Source organism: Saxophila tyrrhenica, assembly GCF_035928015.1.
Source record: "Saxophila tyrrhenica strain CCFEE 5935 chromosome Unknown scaffold_3, whole genome shotgun sequence".
Classification (NCBI taxonomy): Eukaryota; Fungi; Ascomycota; class Dothideomycetes; order Mycosphaerellales; family Extremaceae; genus Saxophila; species Saxophila tyrrhenica.
In genome coordinates, this window is record NW_027041735.1 from 932,628 (window position 1) to 951,956 (window position 19,329).

A 19,329-nucleotide genomic window follows, 5' to 3' on the forward strand; every position below is an offset into this window, starting at 1 on the left:
GTCGAAGACACTGGCGATCCTGTGACTCTTTCACATCAATGCCGAAGCCGAGAAGCCTGTTAATCCTTCTACCCGCCACTCTCAGTACAACGGAATGGCTCGAATCAAAGAACAACAGACACGGTATCATACTCTTTCCCCTCGTCTACAAGAACGCTAAGTTAACCCAACACCCATGCCCCTTCTCCCCCCATCGTAATGTTCCTACCGCCCATACTCCAAACTCGGAATAATCACCGGCCCATACTTCATCGGCTGCCCAAAGCTCCCCTCATTCTGCACCATGAAATCCGCCGCCAGACTCAACCTGCCCTTCCCCCCACCACCACTCCCCGGCCCCTGCTGCGAAAATTGCCCCTGCACCATCTCCGGATCATACGCCACACAAGCCAAATAATTCCTCCGTCCCATCAACCGTCTCAACTCCCGCGGCCGGCCATCCACGTCCGCGGCGAAGATCTCCATCATATCCTCCTTCGTGTCCGTGGGTACGTTGGGGGTGGAGCGATGCCCGTTTTGCGGGATGTAGAGGGGTTTGTTGTTGTGGAGTAATTTGAGGACGTAGCTGGGTGTAGGCGCGTTGACGATCGAGGAGGAGATGAGCTGGTACATTGTTTTGTGGTCTGAGGGTTTGGCCGGGTCGTGCACGAGGCCGGCGCCGCAGACGTTGACGCCGCCGGAGAGGAAGGTCATGCGTAGGGATTTGTTGTGGGCGATGCCTTGGAGCGTGCGGAGGATGTAGGTGCGCTCGAGGTCCTGGATGAGTAATCAGTAAATGGATTTTAAAGGAAACGATAATGGATGGTAGGCTTACCTTCGACTCGTGCGTCCACAGATCCCTCAGCTCATCCAACACATCGATCTCACCAAACGGACTCAGCACGCCCTGCATCAGTCCACTCTTACCGACAGCCTTCTTCACTCCATCAAACCCACTATGCACCACGCTCTTCGCTCCCACTACACCCGCCAACCCGCCGGCGAGCTTTCCGCCCATGTTGAAAGCGCCAGTGACAAACTTCTTGCCAGTCTGGACACCATGCGCTACCGACTCCACGGCCTCCAACCGAGGATAGATGATCGGCACGGGCATGAGCCAGAGACAATGCTGTACGCTTGGCGGCAGTACTGCCACCTTCGGGAAGAGACCTTGGTACGTCGGCCCGGCCATGACTTGGTTTGCGTTTCGTTCTGACCGCGTATCCGGCCCGACGATGACGACGCTGGGACCGAGGTACTTGACGAAATGCCATCCGTTGCCTGTAATGGTGAAGAGATCAATGTCATTGCTAACGTTTCGCAGAATCTCATGCGTGGTGTGGTGCTGGAAGAGGAGATACATGTCAATCCCAATTCGCCCAATAGCTTTGAAAACGTGGCTCTGCTGCATGTAGTCTGGATAGCTTCCGAAGCCATCGAAGATGTCGTGGTCATCTAGACAGCACACCTGCGGGATCTGCGCGAAGGCTTCGCGGATAGCTGGCTGGTCGAAATGGGAGGTGTAGTAGTGGAAGTAGGCGTGCATGACATCCTCTTCCAGCTTCGCGCTCCAAGGTGCGTTCTTACGATTCTCTTTCCCGCTCGTCTGTGTCCATTGCTTGAGCGCTGGGATATCCTTCCACAGGCGATCTGCGTAGATCTGGCCGCCAAGTCCGATCTGAGCGTGGAAGCCGCCGCACTCTTGATGCTTTAGTAGCACATCCTTCCACATAAGCGGGATGCCACCGAGTCTGCTCCTCTCATTGGCAGAGACATTGAGCGCGAAGTCATTACCCGAATGCGTGACAAACCGCCAACTATTCTCATGCCGACTGGCGACCAGGAACTCGTAGCGGGTGCAGCCAAGATGACTGGTAATGGCATACGTCCACTTCGCCGGTCCCTGCTCGTCCATGCGCAGGTCAACGTCATACCGATAGAAGATCCAGCGCTGATGAGACTGAATCGGGTGCGCCTTAAGCTGCCGCGGATTCGGGCTCAGATCAATGCTCTGGTGGATGTGGATGGTAGGCGGTTGTTGGGAGGCTTCGCAGATAAGCATGATTGACCCAAGCCAGAGACCACGTTCGAGGTCCATGTTGGTGTAGCGCAGATAGGGACCGAAGTAGACGCCGTTGGTGGGCGCGATTTTGTACATGTCGATGCCTGCTGAAGGTGGTGGACCAGTGAAGCCGGCAGTCGTGGGAGAGGCGATGCTAGCCATGCTCATACGGTCGTAGTTGGCAGTCTGGTGGACGGGCATTCCGCTAAAGCCGGGTGATGCGAGAGGCTGCTTAAAGACGGAGGCGGAGGGTGAGAGAGGGTTACCGACGAATGTGCCAGCAGGACTCATCGGCTCTTGTAAATTGAGAGGCGTGGGTCCCTTCGGAAACTCCCATTGCGTGCTCTGCGTTGGGAGATGGATGTAGTAGTACTGGCCAGAGTTGTTGTCGAGGTGGGCAATCCAGCCTTCGGGAAGAGGTGGAGGACTAGCCGGACCTGCGCCCGAAGGTCCAGGAGAGGCACTATGCTGATTTGCCTGCGCAACATTAACGGGCGTCATGCCTTGCCTCGCACCGTTTTGCTGCTGTGCGCCTGGCTGTGGTGATGGAGTTGCTCCTGAGCGGCCATCATTCGCGAATGCAGGATGCTGTCGGACGTTCGGATCGACAACGGACGGCTTCACGGCAGCTGCAGCTCCAGGCGCAGGAGACTGCGATGCGGAAGCCGCGTATCGCCCCTTCTCATTCGGGTATTGCGAGTTTGACGTTCCTGGCATTGGGGGAGAGTAAGCTGGCGGTGGCTCTTCATGCATATTCATGCGACCCATTTCAGATTCAAGCTGCTGACTTGCTCCCGATCCTGTCCTTTCTCTGCCTGTGTTTCCAGGCACATCCGCGCCTCTCGACTGAACTTCTTCATTGCCTTGGAAAGTGATTGGAGGGCCATGGGGTGCTGAACCTGGCCTTTCCGTTGGGCTCCATCTCCCACCGGATGCAGCCCCTGCTTGAAGCTGCGGTCCTCTCTGAGGCTGTGGTGAAGCGTAGTTTGCTCGCCTTGCTGCAGCAGCCGCACTCTGCGCTTGCATTTCATTCAGCGTATTTGTGCCCGGTATGCCACTCGCAGCATAGCGCGCTTCAATTCCAGTAAGCCCATTCGCAGGTAGCGTGTCCGTCGCCGGCGTTTCTGGTGGAGGGGGCGACCCTCTTGAAGCTCTCGTGGTAGAGGTCGATGCCGTGCTGTCCAGTCTGTTGACTCCGGCAGGGTTAGTTATGTGTAGCTGGCCACTTGACTGCGGTTGGGTCACAACAGGGGGCGTTGCAGCCAGTGGAGGAGGGTAGAAGTCGACATTAGAGCTCTGTGTTGGAGCAGCAGTCGGAGCAGGCTCGCTCGCTTTTCGTGTTGGTGGAATGGCGAATAACGTCCCGCCATCGTACGTGTTCACCGGCTCTGGACTCTTGTGAGGCGGCTCGGGGCCACCAGGAGAGTCGGGTGGGATAATGTTCTTAGCAGCAGTTCCCCTCCGCTCCGCCAGCCGTCCAGCGCTGGAGAAGCCTGGGTAATTCACAGAAGGCCTGTTGGGGTCATCGGGTGAGAACCTCGGACGTCTGTTGCTCGATCCACTCCCCGCTCCGCTCGAAGCGTCTGAGTTCATGCTCGTCCTGCGTGGGTAGTATGGCCCACCGCTTCTTCCCTCTTCTGCAAGCTCTTGCGGGGTGGCCGAGCGACTCGGCGGCTTCTGTCTTCGCGCGCGGTCGTCGGGGTATGGGAGGGGGATGTTCGGAGGCGGACTACTAGGCGCTCCCCATCCGCCTGCACTGGGCACTCTGTACTCTGCAAACTGCTGTGCTGGGTCGGTAGAAGTGGCTGGGGACTGTTTCTTTGCAATGCGCAGTGGTTGCGGCGTCTCAGACTCGGAAGTTGCTTCTTGACCGCCTCGATAATCCAAGTACAGCTCGTCGTTCTGTGATGCCATCTTGCGTTCCTTGCTGTATTGCGGTGAGGTTACGGCTTGTGCTCCGCTGCCGTATCACGGGGATGGCCACGTCAGAGGAGGGGTCTTGCGATAGTGGGAGGAAGAAGTTGGTATACAGCGGATATATTGAAGGCTACAAGTACCTGCCAGCAGCACACTCGGGATTCCCTCGTCGAGCTCAAGTGTCGCGGCCGCCACACATCGGCCGTCCCACGCTCCTAAGCGCTGGCGCTGGCGGCTGCGGTCTGCAACCTGACGTTGATGGATCGCAAGGCTATTGGACAGACGAGCAGCCGCTTGTCCTCCTCTCCCAACCTTGGCCCTCACCCCTGTCCGGCAATGAAGTGATCAGAGTGCAATTGTCTTGTTCCTGGCGGCCCGAAAATCGTCTGTCACATGCTTGCGAACGTAGAGGCGAGGACAACCCAGAGCACGGAACTGAGGGTGCCGTTATTGCGATAGGACCCCGCCAAGCTACCTTACCTTAGACTTCTAGCTTCAAACGACACATATGTCCTAACGATCGTCTTGTTCCTTAAACAACGCAATCATGGATCTCCTTCGCAACCTCGCCGCCATCCTCGACCGGCCATTACCATGGAAGAAATTGATCTTGACATTTGCGGTCGGAGAGTTCTGCCTCGAATCAGCGCTTCTGTACCGCCAATACCTCGTCCTCAAGCGCACCACCATCCCGTCGTCGATATCGAAAGAGATAGACCAGGCCACATACGACAAAAGCCAGGCTTACGGTCGGAGCAAGGCCAAGTTCTCCTTCATCTCGAGCCTTTGGTCTCAGATCAAGAACTACTACATCATACAGCATGATGTGTATCCAAGACTATGGCTCTTGACAAGCACGTGGCTGCCTCTACTACCCACCCGCTTCAGCGGAGAGATCACCCACTCCCTCCTCTTCGCCTTCACCTACAGCTTCGCGGAAACCCTCCTCGGCCTGCCCTTCAGCTACTACTACCACTTCGTCCTCGAAGAGTCCTACGGCTTCAACAAACAAACCATCTCCCTCTTCTTCACCGACCTAGTCAAAGGCCAAGCGCTCTCCCTCGCCTTCGGCATCCCACTCGGCGCAGCCTTCCTCAAGATCATCCAGAAGACTGGCGACCAATTCTTCTTCTACCTCTGGGCCTTCACGCTCCTCGTCCAGCTCGGCGCCATCACAATCTACCCCATCCTCATCGTCCCGCTCTTCAACAAACTCACGCCTCTCGAGCCCGGCCAACTGAAAGAGCGGGTAGAAGGCCTAGCAAAACGTCTCAAATTCCCGCTCGCAGAACTCCAAGTCATCGATGGCAGCAAGCGCTCCGCGCACAGCAACGCCTACTTCACCGGCCTGCCGTGGAAAAAGAAGATTGTCATCTACGATACGCTGATCGAGAAGAGCGAGATCAAAGAGGTGGAGGCGATTCTGGCACATGAGCTTGGACATTGGAGTATGGGACATACCACGAAACTGCTTGGGATCAGCAGCTTCCATCTGTTCTATGTGTTTGCGCTGTTTAGCGTATTCATCAACAACAACAGCTTGTATGAGGCGTTTGGGTTCTTCAATGAGAGGCCCATTATCATTGGCTTTATCCTGTTCAACGAGGTATTGTCGCCTACGGACAGCTTGATCAAGCTGGGGATGAATATCCTGACGAGGAGGTTTGAGTTTGAGGCCGGTGAGTATTTACAACATCCCTACACATTGTTGTCCAATGTTTACATCTGCTAATCTTCCTCCGTCCACAGACGCCTTCTCGAACCGTCTCGGCTACAGCGCCGAACTCGCCAGCTCCCTCATCAAGCTGCAGGTCCAGAACCTGTCTTCCATGGATGCCGACTATCTCTACTCGTCATACCATTACTCCCACCCCATCCTCACCGAGAGGCTGAAGGCCATCGGCTGGAAGGGCGACAAGAAAGTCTCGACAGCCAAGTCGGCGAATGGCAGCGCCGATGGGAAGAAGGATGAGCTATAATGCTGTCTCCAGGGCCAATCGTTCCATGGCATGGCGATGGCGTTTCGTATTCGGAAGCTCGATGCCTGGGCAAGGAGGCTCAGCAGCAAAAGTGTAGACCAGCATATATCAATGCTTCATGATCTCAACACACTGCCCACGAACCTCCCACCAGCCAACGGCGTAGCAACAGCTCCAGTATCCTACCCCGCCGAGCCCGCCCTGCCCGCCTGCTGCGCCCTGAGCCTCCTCTGCTCCAATTTTTGCCGCTTCTTATTCTCCTTCCTTGCCTTCTTCTCCGCCTCCGTTTTTCCTTCCCCATCATGCTTCACAATCTCCGGCACCTCGCCATTCTGCTTCACATTCGTCGCACCTATCCGCTCCCCCAGTTCGCCCTCAAGCATACCCTGCTGCTTCTCATACTCCTCCCGATCCTGCCACTCCTGCTCCTCATACCCGTGATCTGGCGCGTGCATAGGCGTATTCGCGAAACTCTCCAACTCCTGCCCCGTAGCTCCTCCAGCCATCGAAGACGTATCGTGCGCCCAAGCCTCGATCTCTTCTTCCCTATCCCTCTTCCTTTTCCCCTTCCCCTCTGCCCGTTTCTGCGCCGCGGCCTCCGCGATCGAGGCGTCTAAGCGCCCATCATCGTCTGCCCCTGCTACCGTCCCGGCGGCATCGCCGAAGAGCCGTTCGAGTTCCTCTTTCGTCTCGGCCACGAGTCGCTCCCCGCGTAGTCCCGCTTCGATGCGGCGGAGGTGGTGGATTGCGAGACCGCCGCTGGAGCTGGATGTAGCGGCGAAGCTGGGGCCGGAGGTGTTGAGTTGGCTGTCCGGGTGGAGGTGGGGTTGCGTGGTGGAGGACTCGAGGTAGGTGTGCAGGAGTTCTTGGGCGGTGGAGGGAGGGAGGGGGCGCGTGAGGGAGGGGTGGTGGTGGGTGGGTGGGAGAGGGGGTTGGGGAACCATGATGGTGGTGATGTGGGGTGTAGAGTTGTCTTGCGACAGAATCAGATGTTTGAGAACAGCGCTGAGCTTGGACCAGCTCGGGACTTTTTTGGCTCCTTCCCTTTTGGGCTGTCTCGATGGGGTAGGGAAGCCGCAGGCCGCATCTTTGGCAAGAGCTCAGATGCATACTGGCATCTGGATATAGCATGACTGGCACGCATACCACCAGAATACAAAGAAGGCGACTGACGCCACAATGTTCTGCACACGCTGCCTCCGCAGCGCCTTCGCGGCGCCTATACGAACCGCTACTTCCACCCTCCGCCAGCTACCCAAACCATCACCACAAGCATCACGGTACGTTGCCTGCTCGTTTTCCTTCCCTTCGACAGCTGCTAACAACTCTGTTCTAGACCTCTAAGCATCCTCTCCCGCCTCCCCACTCGACCAACACTACCAACATCCTCCTTCTCCGCGCCATCCACCACACTCCCCGGCGCCCTTCCTACGTCATCCACACAGCCGGCACCACAACAGCTCGCATTACAGGTCCGGACGGCGATACGAGATACATACAACCCCAGCCATCGGATACGGAAGCGGCGGCATGGCTTCCTTTCGAGAGCGCGGACACGGACGGGGAGGAGGACGTTGAAGCGGCGGATGGCGAAGAAGAGGAGCACTTTGAGTCATTGAGGCATGTAATAGCCAGCGTACTGAAGCAAATCGAGCAAAGATGCAGTGTACGAGGGTCAGGATGAGTACAGCTGCTTGGTCTCCGAGGGAACGATGGGCTAAGCCATTCGATCTGTCCACCTTCGCCAGGTAACCACGCTCTGAACGAGGTTTATAGCAAGAGCATTCATATGGACAATCCGGGTGAAGCTGGGCATCTTGCTCCTCCACCCACCAACTCCAGCCGTCCCAGCATCCTCTGCATCCTCTCTAACTTTCTCCTTCTCGTCCTCGGCATTATCCACTACACCTTTCTCAAGTCCTTCCTGGAGATTCCGGGGTTGGTCTGCTGGCTTGCAGGAGCTTTCTAGCTTTTCCAACCTAAACTTGTTCCAGCTCAACAAGATGGTGAGATTGATCGCCCATGGCACGAAGACGCCCAGGATATACCGGTCGTCTTCGCAAAGGGATATGATGTGGTTGTCGAGGTAGCAGGCGATGGTGATGCAAGAACAGAAGATGGCGAGTTCGCGGAGGATTGTTGGGATGGTGATTTTGGCTGGCACTTAGAGTTAGCATGCTGCGTTTTCGCATATGAGGTTGTTGGAAACTACCTTCTGAGGACGCCATATTGGCGGTATTCAGATTTGAACGGGAAGTGGTCCCGGCTCGTCTGAGAGACCTGCTTGTTTGGTGGCTCTATGAGGGCGTTGTACGTGTATTTAAGCTAAGTATTTGATGTGTTATAATGAAGGATGGGTCTTTCACACCCTCAGCCTTGCTGTACCACATACACTGCCCACTCTCTGGCCGGGTTTCACGTCAAGGGAATCGATTGGTTCATTCGGCTTGCACGGCTCAGCTCTAATTCCTTCCATCTTGCTCCGCGGAAAATCCACAACCTCCCTTCACTACAATATCCACCACCGAGGCATGACCCCGACACGTCGTTTCTGCCCACGCAACTTCGTGGGCACCCAAACGAACAAGGTCCAGCTCGCTTTCGGTAGGAGGAGGAGTCCAAGACGATGCGGCCGCCGGCTCAAGCAGAGCTCCCCACCTGGCTTCTCCTCCTCCTAAGCGCAATGCTACCCAAGAGCGCCTTCATGCACCGAGGCACCGTTGGAACACTCCCGAGAGAGTTGTAGACCTTGCCCGCGTCCGGTCCAGCTGGCGCTTCGAATACTATTAAAGGGTAGGTCTGCGTTAGGAAGGATTGATCTATTCAGCTTTCTTTCCTGTATAAGAGGAACGATTCCTGTCGGTTGTGCTGGAGAGAAGACGGGACAGTTCTCAGACGATCAGAGTACTACCAACAGAGCAGACATGTCGATCCTAGATGGCAGCGTCGAGACGACGAAGGCTGAGCCTGGGTTCTTCAGTATCCAGGACAGCGATCTTACTTCACTCAAGGACAAGGTTGTCCTGATTACTGGGGGCTCTTCTGGCATCGGTTTGGCCGCTGTGAAAATATGCGTTAGCCTTAGAGCAAAGGTCGTTGTGGGCGATGTCAACGAGTGCCCTGAGAAGTCGGACGCCGTGACGTTCCAGAAGGTGGACGTGACGGACTGGAAGCAGCAGTCGGCATTGTTCAAAAAAGCCATTGAGGTGAGTATTCATGGGTTAAAGGGTTCTCCAAGACACGATCACACTGCAAGCGGCGCTCTGAGACCCTTTAAACCCTTCCTCGCCATCGAGACACTTGCTGACCCTTTCACTCCTCGGTGCTTCAGGTGCATGGGGCAGTGGATCATTGCTTTGCAAATGCAGGTATGTATTCGAGCTCTCAAAGAGCCATACAACATGCATATACTGACTCCTCCACCAAGGCATCGGTCCCACGGACACCTTCACAAAAGACACCTTCGACTCCGCCGGCGAGCTCGAACCGCCCAACATGAAAACCATGGAGATCAACCTGAACGGTCCGATCTTCACCTCTAAACTCGCATTGCATTACCTCCGCAAGAACCCGGAAGGCGGAAGTCTAGTCATCACCGCGTCCGCCTCCAGCTTCACGCCCTTCGTTGCCACCGACTACGGTGTCGCTAAGCATGGTGCGCTGGGTCTGATGCGGAATCTCGACGCCAACTTGAAGGACAGCAACATCCGTGTGAACTGCATCACGCCACTCTGGACCGCTTCCGGCCTCGTGCCGGCGGAGATGATGAAGGAGCATCTTGGCATTATCTCCCAGCCCCCGGAGGCCGCGGCGAGAAGTGCGTTGCTGTTGATGGCGGACGGAGAGCGGAGGGGCCAGACGATGTTCTCGAAGCGAAGCATGTTCAAAGAGATCGACAGTATTGCTATGAAGGCGATGGTAGAGGCCGTTGCTCCTGGTCCCGGTGATGTGCCGGCTGATGAGGCGAAGGGGAAGGCGTTCAACGAGATGTTCAGTAAAGGTTCATGAGCTGGTGCGTGAGCAGTCGGACGGACTATGGGTGCCTCGGTTGCCTCTAAGCACGAGGTAGAATGTTGCGCTCTGAACATCTCTTCTGCTAAAGGCTCTTCAAGTCGTCTAGCTATCTACGGCTGTTTACCAACTGCCTACTCCAGTGACAAGCATTCGTACTGCCGCCGTTGTCCCGGTTGTCCTCTGAATATAAGCTAGCGTCGTCCACTCTCGAGCCAGTGACCAGATGCGCCCGTGGGCCATATCGTCACTCAATGTCCCACGGCACGTCCTAGAAAAGAAGTCAGTCATCCACATCCCACCCTTTCAAAAGCCTCTGCGGTTTCACTTACCGAGTTACGCATGTACGGTGCCAACCGCGATGTATCTTTAAGCATCTCCGCCTTCACCCTGCCGTTGCCGAGGAAAGACCACATGTTGCCGTTGTAGCGGTGGTCGTAATGCTCCCACTTGACCTCTTTGATCGTCTTCATAAAGTGCAGAGCCTGCAGTATATCGTCAGCGGCAGCAGCGACATCTCCACTCTGGAGAGGAACACTCACCGAACCACCCCAGATCCACAGCTTCCCTCCCCGAATGTTGTTCTTATACCAGCTCTTGCAATCCTCGTTCCACACGCTTCCCGGATGCTCACCCTGCTCATCACTCCCCTGATGCCACGCATCGATGTGTTCGTACAACTGCGTGATTGGTTCTTGTTTGACCTCGAGAGCCCGAATGTTCTCGTTCTGGATCTTCTTAACACATTTGAGGATGTACTCTACACAAGCCTCGTGTCCTGGAAGAGATGTCCCGTTCGCCCAGTTACCCCGAACGCCATTCACCACGAAATAATTAGGAAACTTCGGGACAGACATGGCGAGATAGACCTGCGGCTCAGGATCAAACTCCTGCCGCATGTTGGCGCCGTTGGTACCGTAGACTTCGAACGGCGGAGCAAAGGCGATGTTGAAACCCGTAGCACAAGCGATGATGTCGACCTTGTGCAGCTTTCCGGATCCATCAAGTAGGCCTTCGGGCACGATCTTCTCGATCTCCTCATGGACAGTCGTGACGTTCGGCTTCACCAGAGCTTCCAGATAACCATCCCCAGGCGTGATACGGCGGCAGCCTGGTGACCAGCTTGGAATGAGTCGGTTCTTCAGCTCTTCGTGTCCTGGTCCAATGCGTCTGTTCATCTCCGCACGCATCATATCGTTGGCACCTTTGGAGACGTCGGAGTTGGAGATGAACATGTCGAACATGCTATTTACCGCCGACTCGAGTTTCTTTCGATACTGGAGAAGATGCTCTGGATCATCGCGGAAGCGCTGCTTGTCCTCTTCAGTGTACCAGTACTGCTTCATAAGTTTCTTCTCGTCCTGCGGCTCACGTTCGGATTGGCTGGTGTGCTTCTCCTTTTCGGCTTCGATTTCTGCTTCGCCAACCACGGGGGAGATCCAGGTGACTGAGCGCATGAATGCTGTGAGATGTGAGGCTTTCTTCTGGACTTGTGGTACGATCTGGACTGTTCCGCGGTTAGCACAGCATGTTCATGAGAAGCAGTTGAAGGCATACTAGCAGATGATCCAGTCCCAATCACGGCCACAGTCTTGCCATCGTAGTCAACATCCTGGTCCCAGTTGGCGCTGTGAAGGAGCTTGCCTTGGAAGTCGTGCAGTCCTGGTATCCTGAGGATGGAGTCAGCGAGCTGTTCCAGACGATTCTCGGCCACCCACTTACTTCGGCCACTTCCAGTCGTTGAGGAACCCTGTACCGTTGACGAGGACATGGCACCAGTCTTCAAGTTCCTGGCCTTCACTGTTGATATTGAGATTGTAGATACCCTTCGCCTCATCCCACGTGGCGCTCGTCACCTTGGAGTTGAGCTTGATGTACTTGTTGAGGTCGTACTTCTCCGCGAAGCCCTCGAAGTACTGCTCACCGTTAGCTGAAGATCGTCACTCGCGATGAATGTACCATACCCGCTTGATCTGCGGAGCGTAGGCAAAGCTGTAATATCAATTGCGTCAGCATCCCTTCGATACTCAGTTGGGTCTTCCCATCAAACCTACAAGCAATCCCACTCGGGATTCGGCTCAAAGCTGAACGTATATGCATGGGCGGGAACATCGCTGAGCATCAGTCAGTCAGCCACATCCGATGATATCAATGTGCCCTTTCGATTCATACCAGGCGCATCCCGGGTACCTATTCTCATACCAAGTGCCTGCCACAGACGGGTTTCTGGCGGGATGATCAGTAGTGCTTGATAATAGGCAGTCTGGGCGGACATACTTCTCGTAGCAGATAAGTTCATAGTCCGAGAACAGCTTCTTCATCTTGTACGCCATCAACAATCCCGCTGCCCCGGCGCCGACATTGATGACTCGGATCGTTCTGCCCTGCGAATGATACTGGTTCTTCACCCGATAAGGCTGGGTCTCTTCGAGTTGAGGCATAGTTGTCGATGGCAAATTGATGATAAGAGCAGATTTGAGCAGTCTTGAAACGGAGGAGGGGACACGAGTACAGTGGGACGCAGTAAGAGAGGCAGTCGTAATGGGGGACAACTGAAGCTTTATGCTGAGGTCTGAACAGCTGAACGCTCTGTTTCCTTACCTGGAAGGACACGCGAGAGCGATCGTACAAGAGTCCTCTGAGGCGGGTGAAGGCGTGGTGATACAAGGTTAACTCGTCTACCTCGGGGTTAAGCCGTGGTGATGATGTACCCCACATCCAGGAAGAGGGCACGGTAGGGTTGGACGTCGTGTGCGCTAACGTTGCTGCTTCGAGCTATTGAGCGCTTTCGGTTGGTCGGCTCAGCCTCATGATGTAGAGAGTCTCGTTCAGATCGACAGACCCTTGCCGCAAGTCGTATTGCTGGATCCAGCTCGTGGTCACTGGAATTGCATCGGTGAGCATTTGTGCATGTTGTTGGCACCTTGCAACAACCATGTACAGTATCCTTGCAACTTTTCTACTGCCGTCACGAAGACCCAACTAATCCAGCTCCATCGCATCACTCCTCCTCTGCTCAGCAGCCTCAGCCCGCAGATGCCTGGAGACTATCGGGTGCTCCTCGACGCTTGTCTTCACGCCAGACTTCTGCGCCTTTCCGAACAAACACTGCCAAAGATCTTCCTTCCCAACGAGCTCACCACCGCCCTTACCAGCGACCAGTAACTTCGACAGCGGAGCCGACTGCATCTCTTCCGAGTTAGCAGCATCAATCGCATTCTCTTGCAACGGTGCAGGAGTAGCTGATCTTGACTTCTGTGCTCTGTTCGACTGACGAGCTTGGGCGTGCGCCAGACGTCGGGTGACTGAGATGTCGTAGATGGCCTCCTCCACGGTGTCACTGATGAGATACATCCAGACCGTCGTCGGCCGCGTCTGTCCAATCCGATGCACTCGAGCAATCGCTTGCAATTCAACGGCAGTCTGAATCAGAGGTTCGCAGATGAAGACGTGCGTAGCGTTGACGAGCGTCATGCCAGACGAGTCCGTCTTTGCGTCGAGCAAAAGACAGTCGATGGTAGGATCCTGCTTGAACTTCTCCACCGCGCTGCCGCGACCAAGCCGAGCGTAACCAATTCTGAAGTCGCTGAGAGCGGTGCCGAGTACGTCAAGGAACTCTCGATATTGGCTGAACACGACGCTCTTCGCGCCAGGGTCATGCTCCCGTAGCCAGTGCAGGTGGCGGCCCAGTGTGTCGATCTTCGTGCCGTAGCTTGTTGGTAGGTCTATGGACTGGATCTCCTGTAGAAGCTGTGAACTCACACCAGAGTAGATCGAGTTTTGTTTGGGAGAGCTGTCCTGGTCCGATGGCGAAGAGCTGCCAGACTGGATCTCCTCGCGCGCTGCCAGCTTCAGCGGCTTATAGGTGATGTTGTGCATGTCGGCCGGAGTCATCTTTCGCCTACAGACGGCGCATTTCTTATGCATCCCCAGCCAATTCTGGGCGCACTCCTTGCAGTACTTGTGACCACATACTGTCAGGACTCCGCTCAGAAAGGTGTCGTTGCAGATCACGCACGTCTCATCACGGTCCTCGACGTTGTCTTTCTCTCGGAGATGTAGCAGGAAGGTATGCTTCGACCGCAGCTGTTTCAAAGCCTCTGTCTGACTCTCCTCGTGCGACGTCGCATCTTGCAAAGCTACCATGTCCAGTGTCGGATCAAGCTCCTCTTTATACGGTTGGACAGCGTCCGAGAGTTCCTGCAGCTGCCTGTAGAAGTCAAGTCGCTGATTCTGAGTTAGCCGGAATAGATCGACTTCTCTCTGGACTCCCGTCAGAGCCTTGTTGTAAGATGAGAATGTGGCTTGCAAAGCATTGATGTGTTGGCGAAGTATCGCGCGCTCTGCCGCCCGTATACCACTTTCGTTGCCCTGCAGTGAGGCCTCGAGCCCACGAGCCTCTTGGATCAGGCCTCTGATCGAAAGACCGTCGCGGCTGCCACCTCTGAGTTTATTGCGAGTTCCAAGCAGCTCCAAAGTCAATTCAGGTGCATGTACCCCTTGGTTCTTCATTTCTTCAACAATGTCCTTGTCCAGTGCAGTTCTTGCGGCCCTCACCATAGTCAGCATCTCGTGATCGATCAAAGGAGCCTTTTCGCCAGTGATCGATGTCTGGAGATCCGCCAGGATTGCTTTGACTGCATCAAAGTACACGAATAGCTCGTCCTGCAACTTTGTAGAATCTTCGTACTCATCGCCAGTGGTTTCCAGGCCCTCGTCCGTGTCCACAAGCGGCTTCAGAAGATACTCTGCCATCTTCGCGCGCCAGTCAGCGATCAGCGCCCCCTGTTCGCGGATCTTATCGAACAGCTCATCACTCTTCTCAGTGATTCTGCGGCTCTCGATGCCGCCCAAACTTTCTAACTCCTTGATCCTAGGCATCTTAGTAAACTTCTTCTGCTCCACGGCCATGCCAATTCTCTGCATGAAGACCTCAGACTTCCGCGAGCTGTCCTGCAATATCTCTTTTCGAAGCTGCTTCGCGTGCTCGTAAAGCGCAGTCTCATGGTCTTCGAGACTCTTGTAGCGCTCGGTCTCCGGTTCCGTGATGTCAATATTGGTCTTCTGCTGATATATCGCCGTAGCGGCAAAGAAGGTACAGGTATGTTCAAGCTGGAGCGCTGTTCGGAGACTATTTTTCAATCGGCCAACTTCCGGAGTAGTTTCGTCCGCTGAATCTTCATCGTCAGTCTCCGTCACGACTTCGCCTTTGTCCCGCCGAAGTTCCTTCGTCGCAGCGAGCTTCTCCCGAGATTCCTTGACCAATTCAGCACTCTTTTCCATCGCGGGCCGATAGATCTCTAATGCCTCCACGCTTCGCCGGTCGTTCTCCTGTGCATTGCCAACGACATGACCTCGCAGCAGTTGCGTAGCCAACAAGGCGCGCTCCTCCGTACGGAGAGTGGTTTCGTTCTGCTCGATCATGACTTCCAACACTTCCGCGACTGTTCGCAAAGGCCCACGTCCACGACCAAGAGCCTTGCGGTTCTTCGCGCCGACCTGCGGATGCAAGCAGGCCTGTCTGAGCTGTACGAGCTGGCTTCGCATCTCCTCCACCACGGCAGGGTCTGTAGGATCCCAGTCCTCTTCATTGGGCGAGCCATCGCTTCCAACGCCAACCGCATGGCACATCTTCTTGAACAGATCGTTGTAATTGGCCTGTTCTGTTGCTGAAAACGGGATGGTAACAACAACTCGTTTCTGTTGCGGCAGCTGGATATCGTCCCCGACCTCGATCTTCGAATGCCTGAGTGCGATGGTGTTAAACACCTTCCTGAAGAGGTGTCCATGGCTGTGAATAAGGTGTTTCCACAGTTTCGTATTGTCAGCTAGAGGCTGAAGACCAAGGAAGATAAGTAGACCATGAAGATCTTGCACGTCCTTCCTTAGTGGGGTCCCAGAGACTGCCCACCTGTGTACTGATAGGAGACGGCGAGCCACCCGAGCTGCCGCACTCACACCTGATTCGACCATTTGTGCCTCGTCCAGACATATGCGCCACCACTGGAGTCGTACGAGTGGACTTCTTTTGCGCTTGTACTTTCGTGCCTGGCGCATGTCGCGCTTAGGAGGGTCTTCTGCGAAATGCAATTCACGGGTAAGTGTCGAGTAGGTCGCGAGCACAACGTCATTGACTGTCATCTCTTTGAGGATCTGTTGCTCTGCTTTCGGTTTCTTCGAAGAGAATCCTTCGTAGTGGAACACTCTCAGCGCTGGAGCATGCCTCGTCAGCTCCGACTTCCACTGTTGCAGAATCGAATTTGGCGTGATGATCAGAGTTGCCCGAGAGGGTACGATTTCCATCTCAGAATCACCATCGTAGTAAGCCTCTGGAAGTGGATCTGCTCGCTTGTGGACGGACAAGAGCGCCATCAGCTCGACGGTCTTGCCCAGACCCATCTCCTCCGCCAGGATTCCACCCGATAGGGCAGACATGCGCGGATCCGGTCGTGTGCGACAGATAATGCCTTGCAGGTGATTCACAAAGCATGTTCCACCGTCGACGTCTTGTATAGGCCGGTAGAAGTCAACATTCCTGGCACGCTTTGAGTCCTGTAGAGCATGCAGTCCATCACATTCGTACTTCATCCCTTCTCTACGAAGCATCCAGTGCACTGCACGCTTCTGGAACGGATAGAGATCGCTGTCCAGCAGCGATTGGAAGTCGTATGTCGTGTCTTGATCTTTTGGCGGTACGTGGACACATTCGTAGAAATCTCGTGGACTCCAATCTTGTTTGAGGCCTGCTTCCTCCTTCTCTACGTCAGGAAAGGTCCCAAACAACAATTTGTACTCTTGCTTCTGTTCGGAGTACACTCCAGGAACTCCGCTTGAAAAGGCTGATGCTCCTGAGTTCCAGTAGAAGTTGATCTCCAAGCGGACCACTGTGAACGGCTGTCCGGATGATGCCGTGAGAGTGCACCTCTTCCAATACGTTGGGTCATGCCCGGTAGCAATCTCTGCTTCCCGTAGTCGAGTCAGCGCAGCGTGACGCAGCGCACCTCGAGCATAGTCTGGCAGCTCCGTAACGTCCACGACCAGCACTTCTCCATTTAATCGTGGTAGAGCCAGTCGCAGCCTGTGCGCGTCAAAACGATCCATAAACGAAGCGTCCACTTTCACAGACTCTGCCCCTTTAAAGGAAACGTCCTCTCTGATCTGCGCTGACCCAACTGATCGGGCGTTGAGGGTAGTTGGGAAGTCCAGGTCGATCGCCACTCTGGAGATGGGGATGTGTTGCGCGGGATCGGGAACCGCGCACTGTACAGACCTGCTCTCGCCTAGTTTCCGTCGCTTCGCAGGAGGTTCAGATACGTCTTCTGTCGCAGAGGCCGGGTTCAAGGCTTGTGACAGGAACCATTTCATCGGAGTGAAGCCACCTGCTTCGACAAGAACTGTTGACTCATCATGGGACAGAGCTGTCGCCGAGAGCGCAGTTGTAACGCAGTGCTCGTTGAGCGGCGCCATGATGGCGACCGGCCGACTGCTTTGTTGAAGGAATGATGGAGAAGTGTCTCGACGAGGAAGTGAAGTTGGTGGAGGAAGGTAGACGTTCAGCGAAAGACGTTCGGCTATATCACGCTAAACTCCAAACGTGCAAGCTGCATTAGCGTCTTTCGCTTACTTTAAGATATTACTAGACTCTTTTCACGTGCGTCATCCTTCGAGACCTCAAGTCACTTCACACAGACAGGACAACGACAGGACATGAGTCCAGTACGACTGGCAGGCGTTCGAAATAGTCGGACACTATCACCATGGACCATACCAAGGCAGTGGACGATGCCACCACGCCCCCTCAACTGGACAAGGTCCGCCCTCTTCCTCCTCGTAAATCAATCCAAGTACTGAGCTTGTCTACAGAAACGACAAGTAAAGTACTGGACGAGATGTGTCAAAACACTACTACCATTCCACTACATCGGACTGGACAGCAACCGGATGTACATGGGCTATTTCATCCTCGCAGCATTAGACCTTCTGGATGTCTTGGAGACAGTATGCAGCGAGACTGAAAGGCGGGACTTTGCAGACTGGATATATAGTTGCCAGAGTGTCGACGGAGGATTTAAGATGTGGCGAGGGACTGATTTTGGGGATCAAACCAATGATCTAAACCGCAAGTGGGATCCGGCGAATGTGCCTGCGACGTACTTTGCGCTTGTGGCGCTGCTCGTGCTTGGAGATGATTTCAAGCGGGTAAAGAGGAGAGAGACACTGCATTGGCTGAGGAAGATGCAGCGGCCTGATGGATCTTTTGGTGAGACGCTTGTGAACGGCCAGATTGAAGGTGGCAGAGACCCAAGATACGGGTATTGTGCCACTGGAGCTCGTTACATTCTGAGAGGCGCGAGATCGGGACCCCTAACTCTCGACGGCGAAGATATTCGAGATATTGATGTGGACGCGTTCGTTGAGTGCGTTAGGCTGGCTGAGGTATGACCGCCTCATCGCAGCAGCCCTTGACATGAAGCTCACAACGATGTAGGCGTTCGACGGAGGGATCGCAGACCAGCCTTACAATGAACCCCATGCCGGCTACACATACTGCTCCCTCGGCGCTCTGAACTTCGTCGGCCGTCTCCAGAAAGCAGACCTCCGGCCTTCACAGCTATCTTCGCGGTACGGCCCCTCAAATCCCCAAGAAGTCGTCCGATGGCTCGTCCAACGCCAAACCGAACACATCGACCCCGACGCCAGCATCGACTCAGATACCATCGGCTCAAACCGAACCTCCAAAGTCACAGACCGCGAGCTTGAGAACATCCTCCCAAACAACCACGGTGCCCCTCCCAACAGCGAGCAAACCCCTTCCCAAACCGCACCGCCCGACCATTCCTTCACCAGCGCGGCTGCAGCAAAATCACAAATCCGCAAACCCTCCTACACCCCCCAACCCTCAACCCTCCCAGACCATGACTCTGCAACCACAGCAATATGCGCCGGCATGAACGGCCGCGTGAACAAGACCGCCGATACCTGCTATGCCTGGTGGTCCGGCGCCTCCTTCCACGTCTTGGGGCAGCCGAAGCTCTACAATCACGCCGCTGTGCAGAACTACTTACTCGAGAAGACACAGAATCCTGTCTTGGGAGGTTTCGGGAAATTTCCGGGCGATGCGCCGGATCTGTACCACAGCTACCTGGGCCTGACCGCGTTGAGTTTGGTCGGATGTGAGGGGGTGAAGGAGGTGGATGCGGGGATGTGCGTTAGTCGGAATGCTAAAGGGAGGTTGAAGGGGGTGTGGGAGAGGTGGGGTGTCGAGGGGTCCTTGAATTGATATGCAGACGCTGGAGCTGGCTGGCCGGGATGAAAGGTTGGGATATCGACATTGTTCATACAGCTACACCTGATGATGTGATCATGAAACTCTACAAACGG

General features: G+C 55.1%; 9 protein-coding genes across 9 annotated transcripts; 4 read left to right on the forward strand and 5 right to left on the reverse strand.

Moving 5' to 3' along the window:
* Positions 1-204: 204 nt before the first annotated feature.
* On the reverse strand, positions 205-3,955 carry LTR77_002302 (uncharacterized protein; the record flags this gene model as incomplete). Its single annotated transcript, XM_064799561.1, has 2 exons — positions 205-756; positions 815-3,955. The coding sequence occupies 2 exons, from the start codon at positions 3,953-3,955 to the stop codon at positions 205-207; spliced, it is 3,693 nt and encodes a 1,230-aa protein (XP_064662316.1).
* A 550-nt stretch (positions 3,956-4,505) lies between these two features.
* Positions 4,506-5,937, forward strand: STE24 (zinc metalloprotease; the record flags this gene model as incomplete). Its single annotated transcript, XM_064799562.1, has 2 exons — positions 4,506-5,637; positions 5,708-5,937. The coding sequence occupies 2 exons, from the start codon at positions 4,506-4,508 to the stop codon at positions 5,935-5,937; spliced, it is 1,362 nt and encodes a 453-aa protein (XP_064662317.1).
* Positions 5,938-6,119: 182 nt separating this feature from the next.
* On the reverse strand, positions 6,120-7,068 carry LTR77_002304 (uncharacterized protein; the record flags this gene model as incomplete). The annotated part of the gene is made up of 2 exons (XM_064799563.1): positions 6,120-7,024; positions 7,050-7,068. The coding sequence occupies 2 exons, from the start codon at positions 7,066-7,068 to the stop codon at positions 6,120-6,122; spliced, it is 924 nt and encodes a 307-aa protein (XP_064662318.1).
* Positions 7,069-7,116: 48 nt separating this feature from the next.
* LTR77_002305 (uncharacterized protein) lies at positions 7,117-7,556 on the forward strand (the record flags this gene model as incomplete). Its single annotated transcript, XM_064799564.1, has 2 exons — positions 7,117-7,217; positions 7,274-7,556. 2 exons carry the CDS (start codon positions 7,117-7,119, stop codon positions 7,554-7,556), a joined length of 384 nt encoding a protein of 127 aa, XP_064662319.1.
* Positions 7,557-7,654: 98 nt separating this feature from the next.
* Positions 7,655-8,165, reverse strand: LTR77_002306 (uncharacterized protein; the record flags this gene model as incomplete). The annotated part of the gene is made up of 2 exons (XM_064799565.1): positions 7,655-8,094; positions 8,150-8,165. The coding sequence occupies 2 exons, from the start codon at positions 8,163-8,165 to the stop codon at positions 7,655-7,657; spliced, it is 456 nt and encodes a 151-aa protein (XP_064662320.1).
* A 696-nt stretch (positions 8,166-8,861) lies between these two features.
* Positions 8,862-9,945, forward strand: LTR77_002307 (uncharacterized protein; the record flags this gene model as incomplete). Its single annotated transcript, XM_064799566.1, has 3 exons — positions 8,862-9,143; positions 9,269-9,305; positions 9,365-9,945. The coding sequence occupies 3 exons, from the start codon at positions 8,862-8,864 to the stop codon at positions 9,943-9,945; spliced, it is 900 nt and encodes a 299-aa protein (XP_064662321.1).
* A 250-nt stretch (positions 9,946-10,195) lies between these two features.
* On the reverse strand, positions 10,196-12,389 carry LTR77_002308 (uncharacterized protein; the record flags this gene model as incomplete). Its single annotated transcript, XM_064799567.1, has 9 exons — positions 10,196-10,219; positions 10,281-10,433; positions 10,491-11,455; positions 11,506-11,618; positions 11,671-11,864; positions 11,913-11,940; positions 12,003-12,062; positions 12,121-12,174; positions 12,226-12,389. 9 exons carry the CDS (start codon positions 12,387-12,389, stop codon positions 10,196-10,198), a joined length of 1,755 nt encoding a protein of 584 aa, XP_064662322.1.
* Positions 12,390-12,930: 541 nt separating this feature from the next.
* LTR77_002309 (uncharacterized protein) lies at positions 12,931-17,415 on the reverse strand (the record flags this gene model as incomplete). The annotated part of the gene is made up of 1 exon (XM_064799568.1): positions 12,931-17,415. One exon carries the CDS (start codon positions 17,413-17,415, stop codon positions 12,931-12,933), a length of 4,485 nt encoding a protein of 1,494 aa, XP_064662323.1.
* Positions 17,416-17,705: 290 nt separating this feature from the next.
* Positions 17,706-19,228, forward strand: CDC43 (geranylgeranyl transferase type-1 subunit beta; the record flags this gene model as incomplete). Its single annotated transcript, XM_064799569.1, has 3 exons — positions 17,706-17,759; positions 17,812-18,384; positions 18,437-19,228. 3 exons carry the CDS (start codon positions 17,706-17,708, stop codon positions 19,226-19,228), a joined length of 1,419 nt encoding a protein of 472 aa, XP_064662324.1.
* Positions 19,229-19,329: the final 101 nt, after the last annotated feature.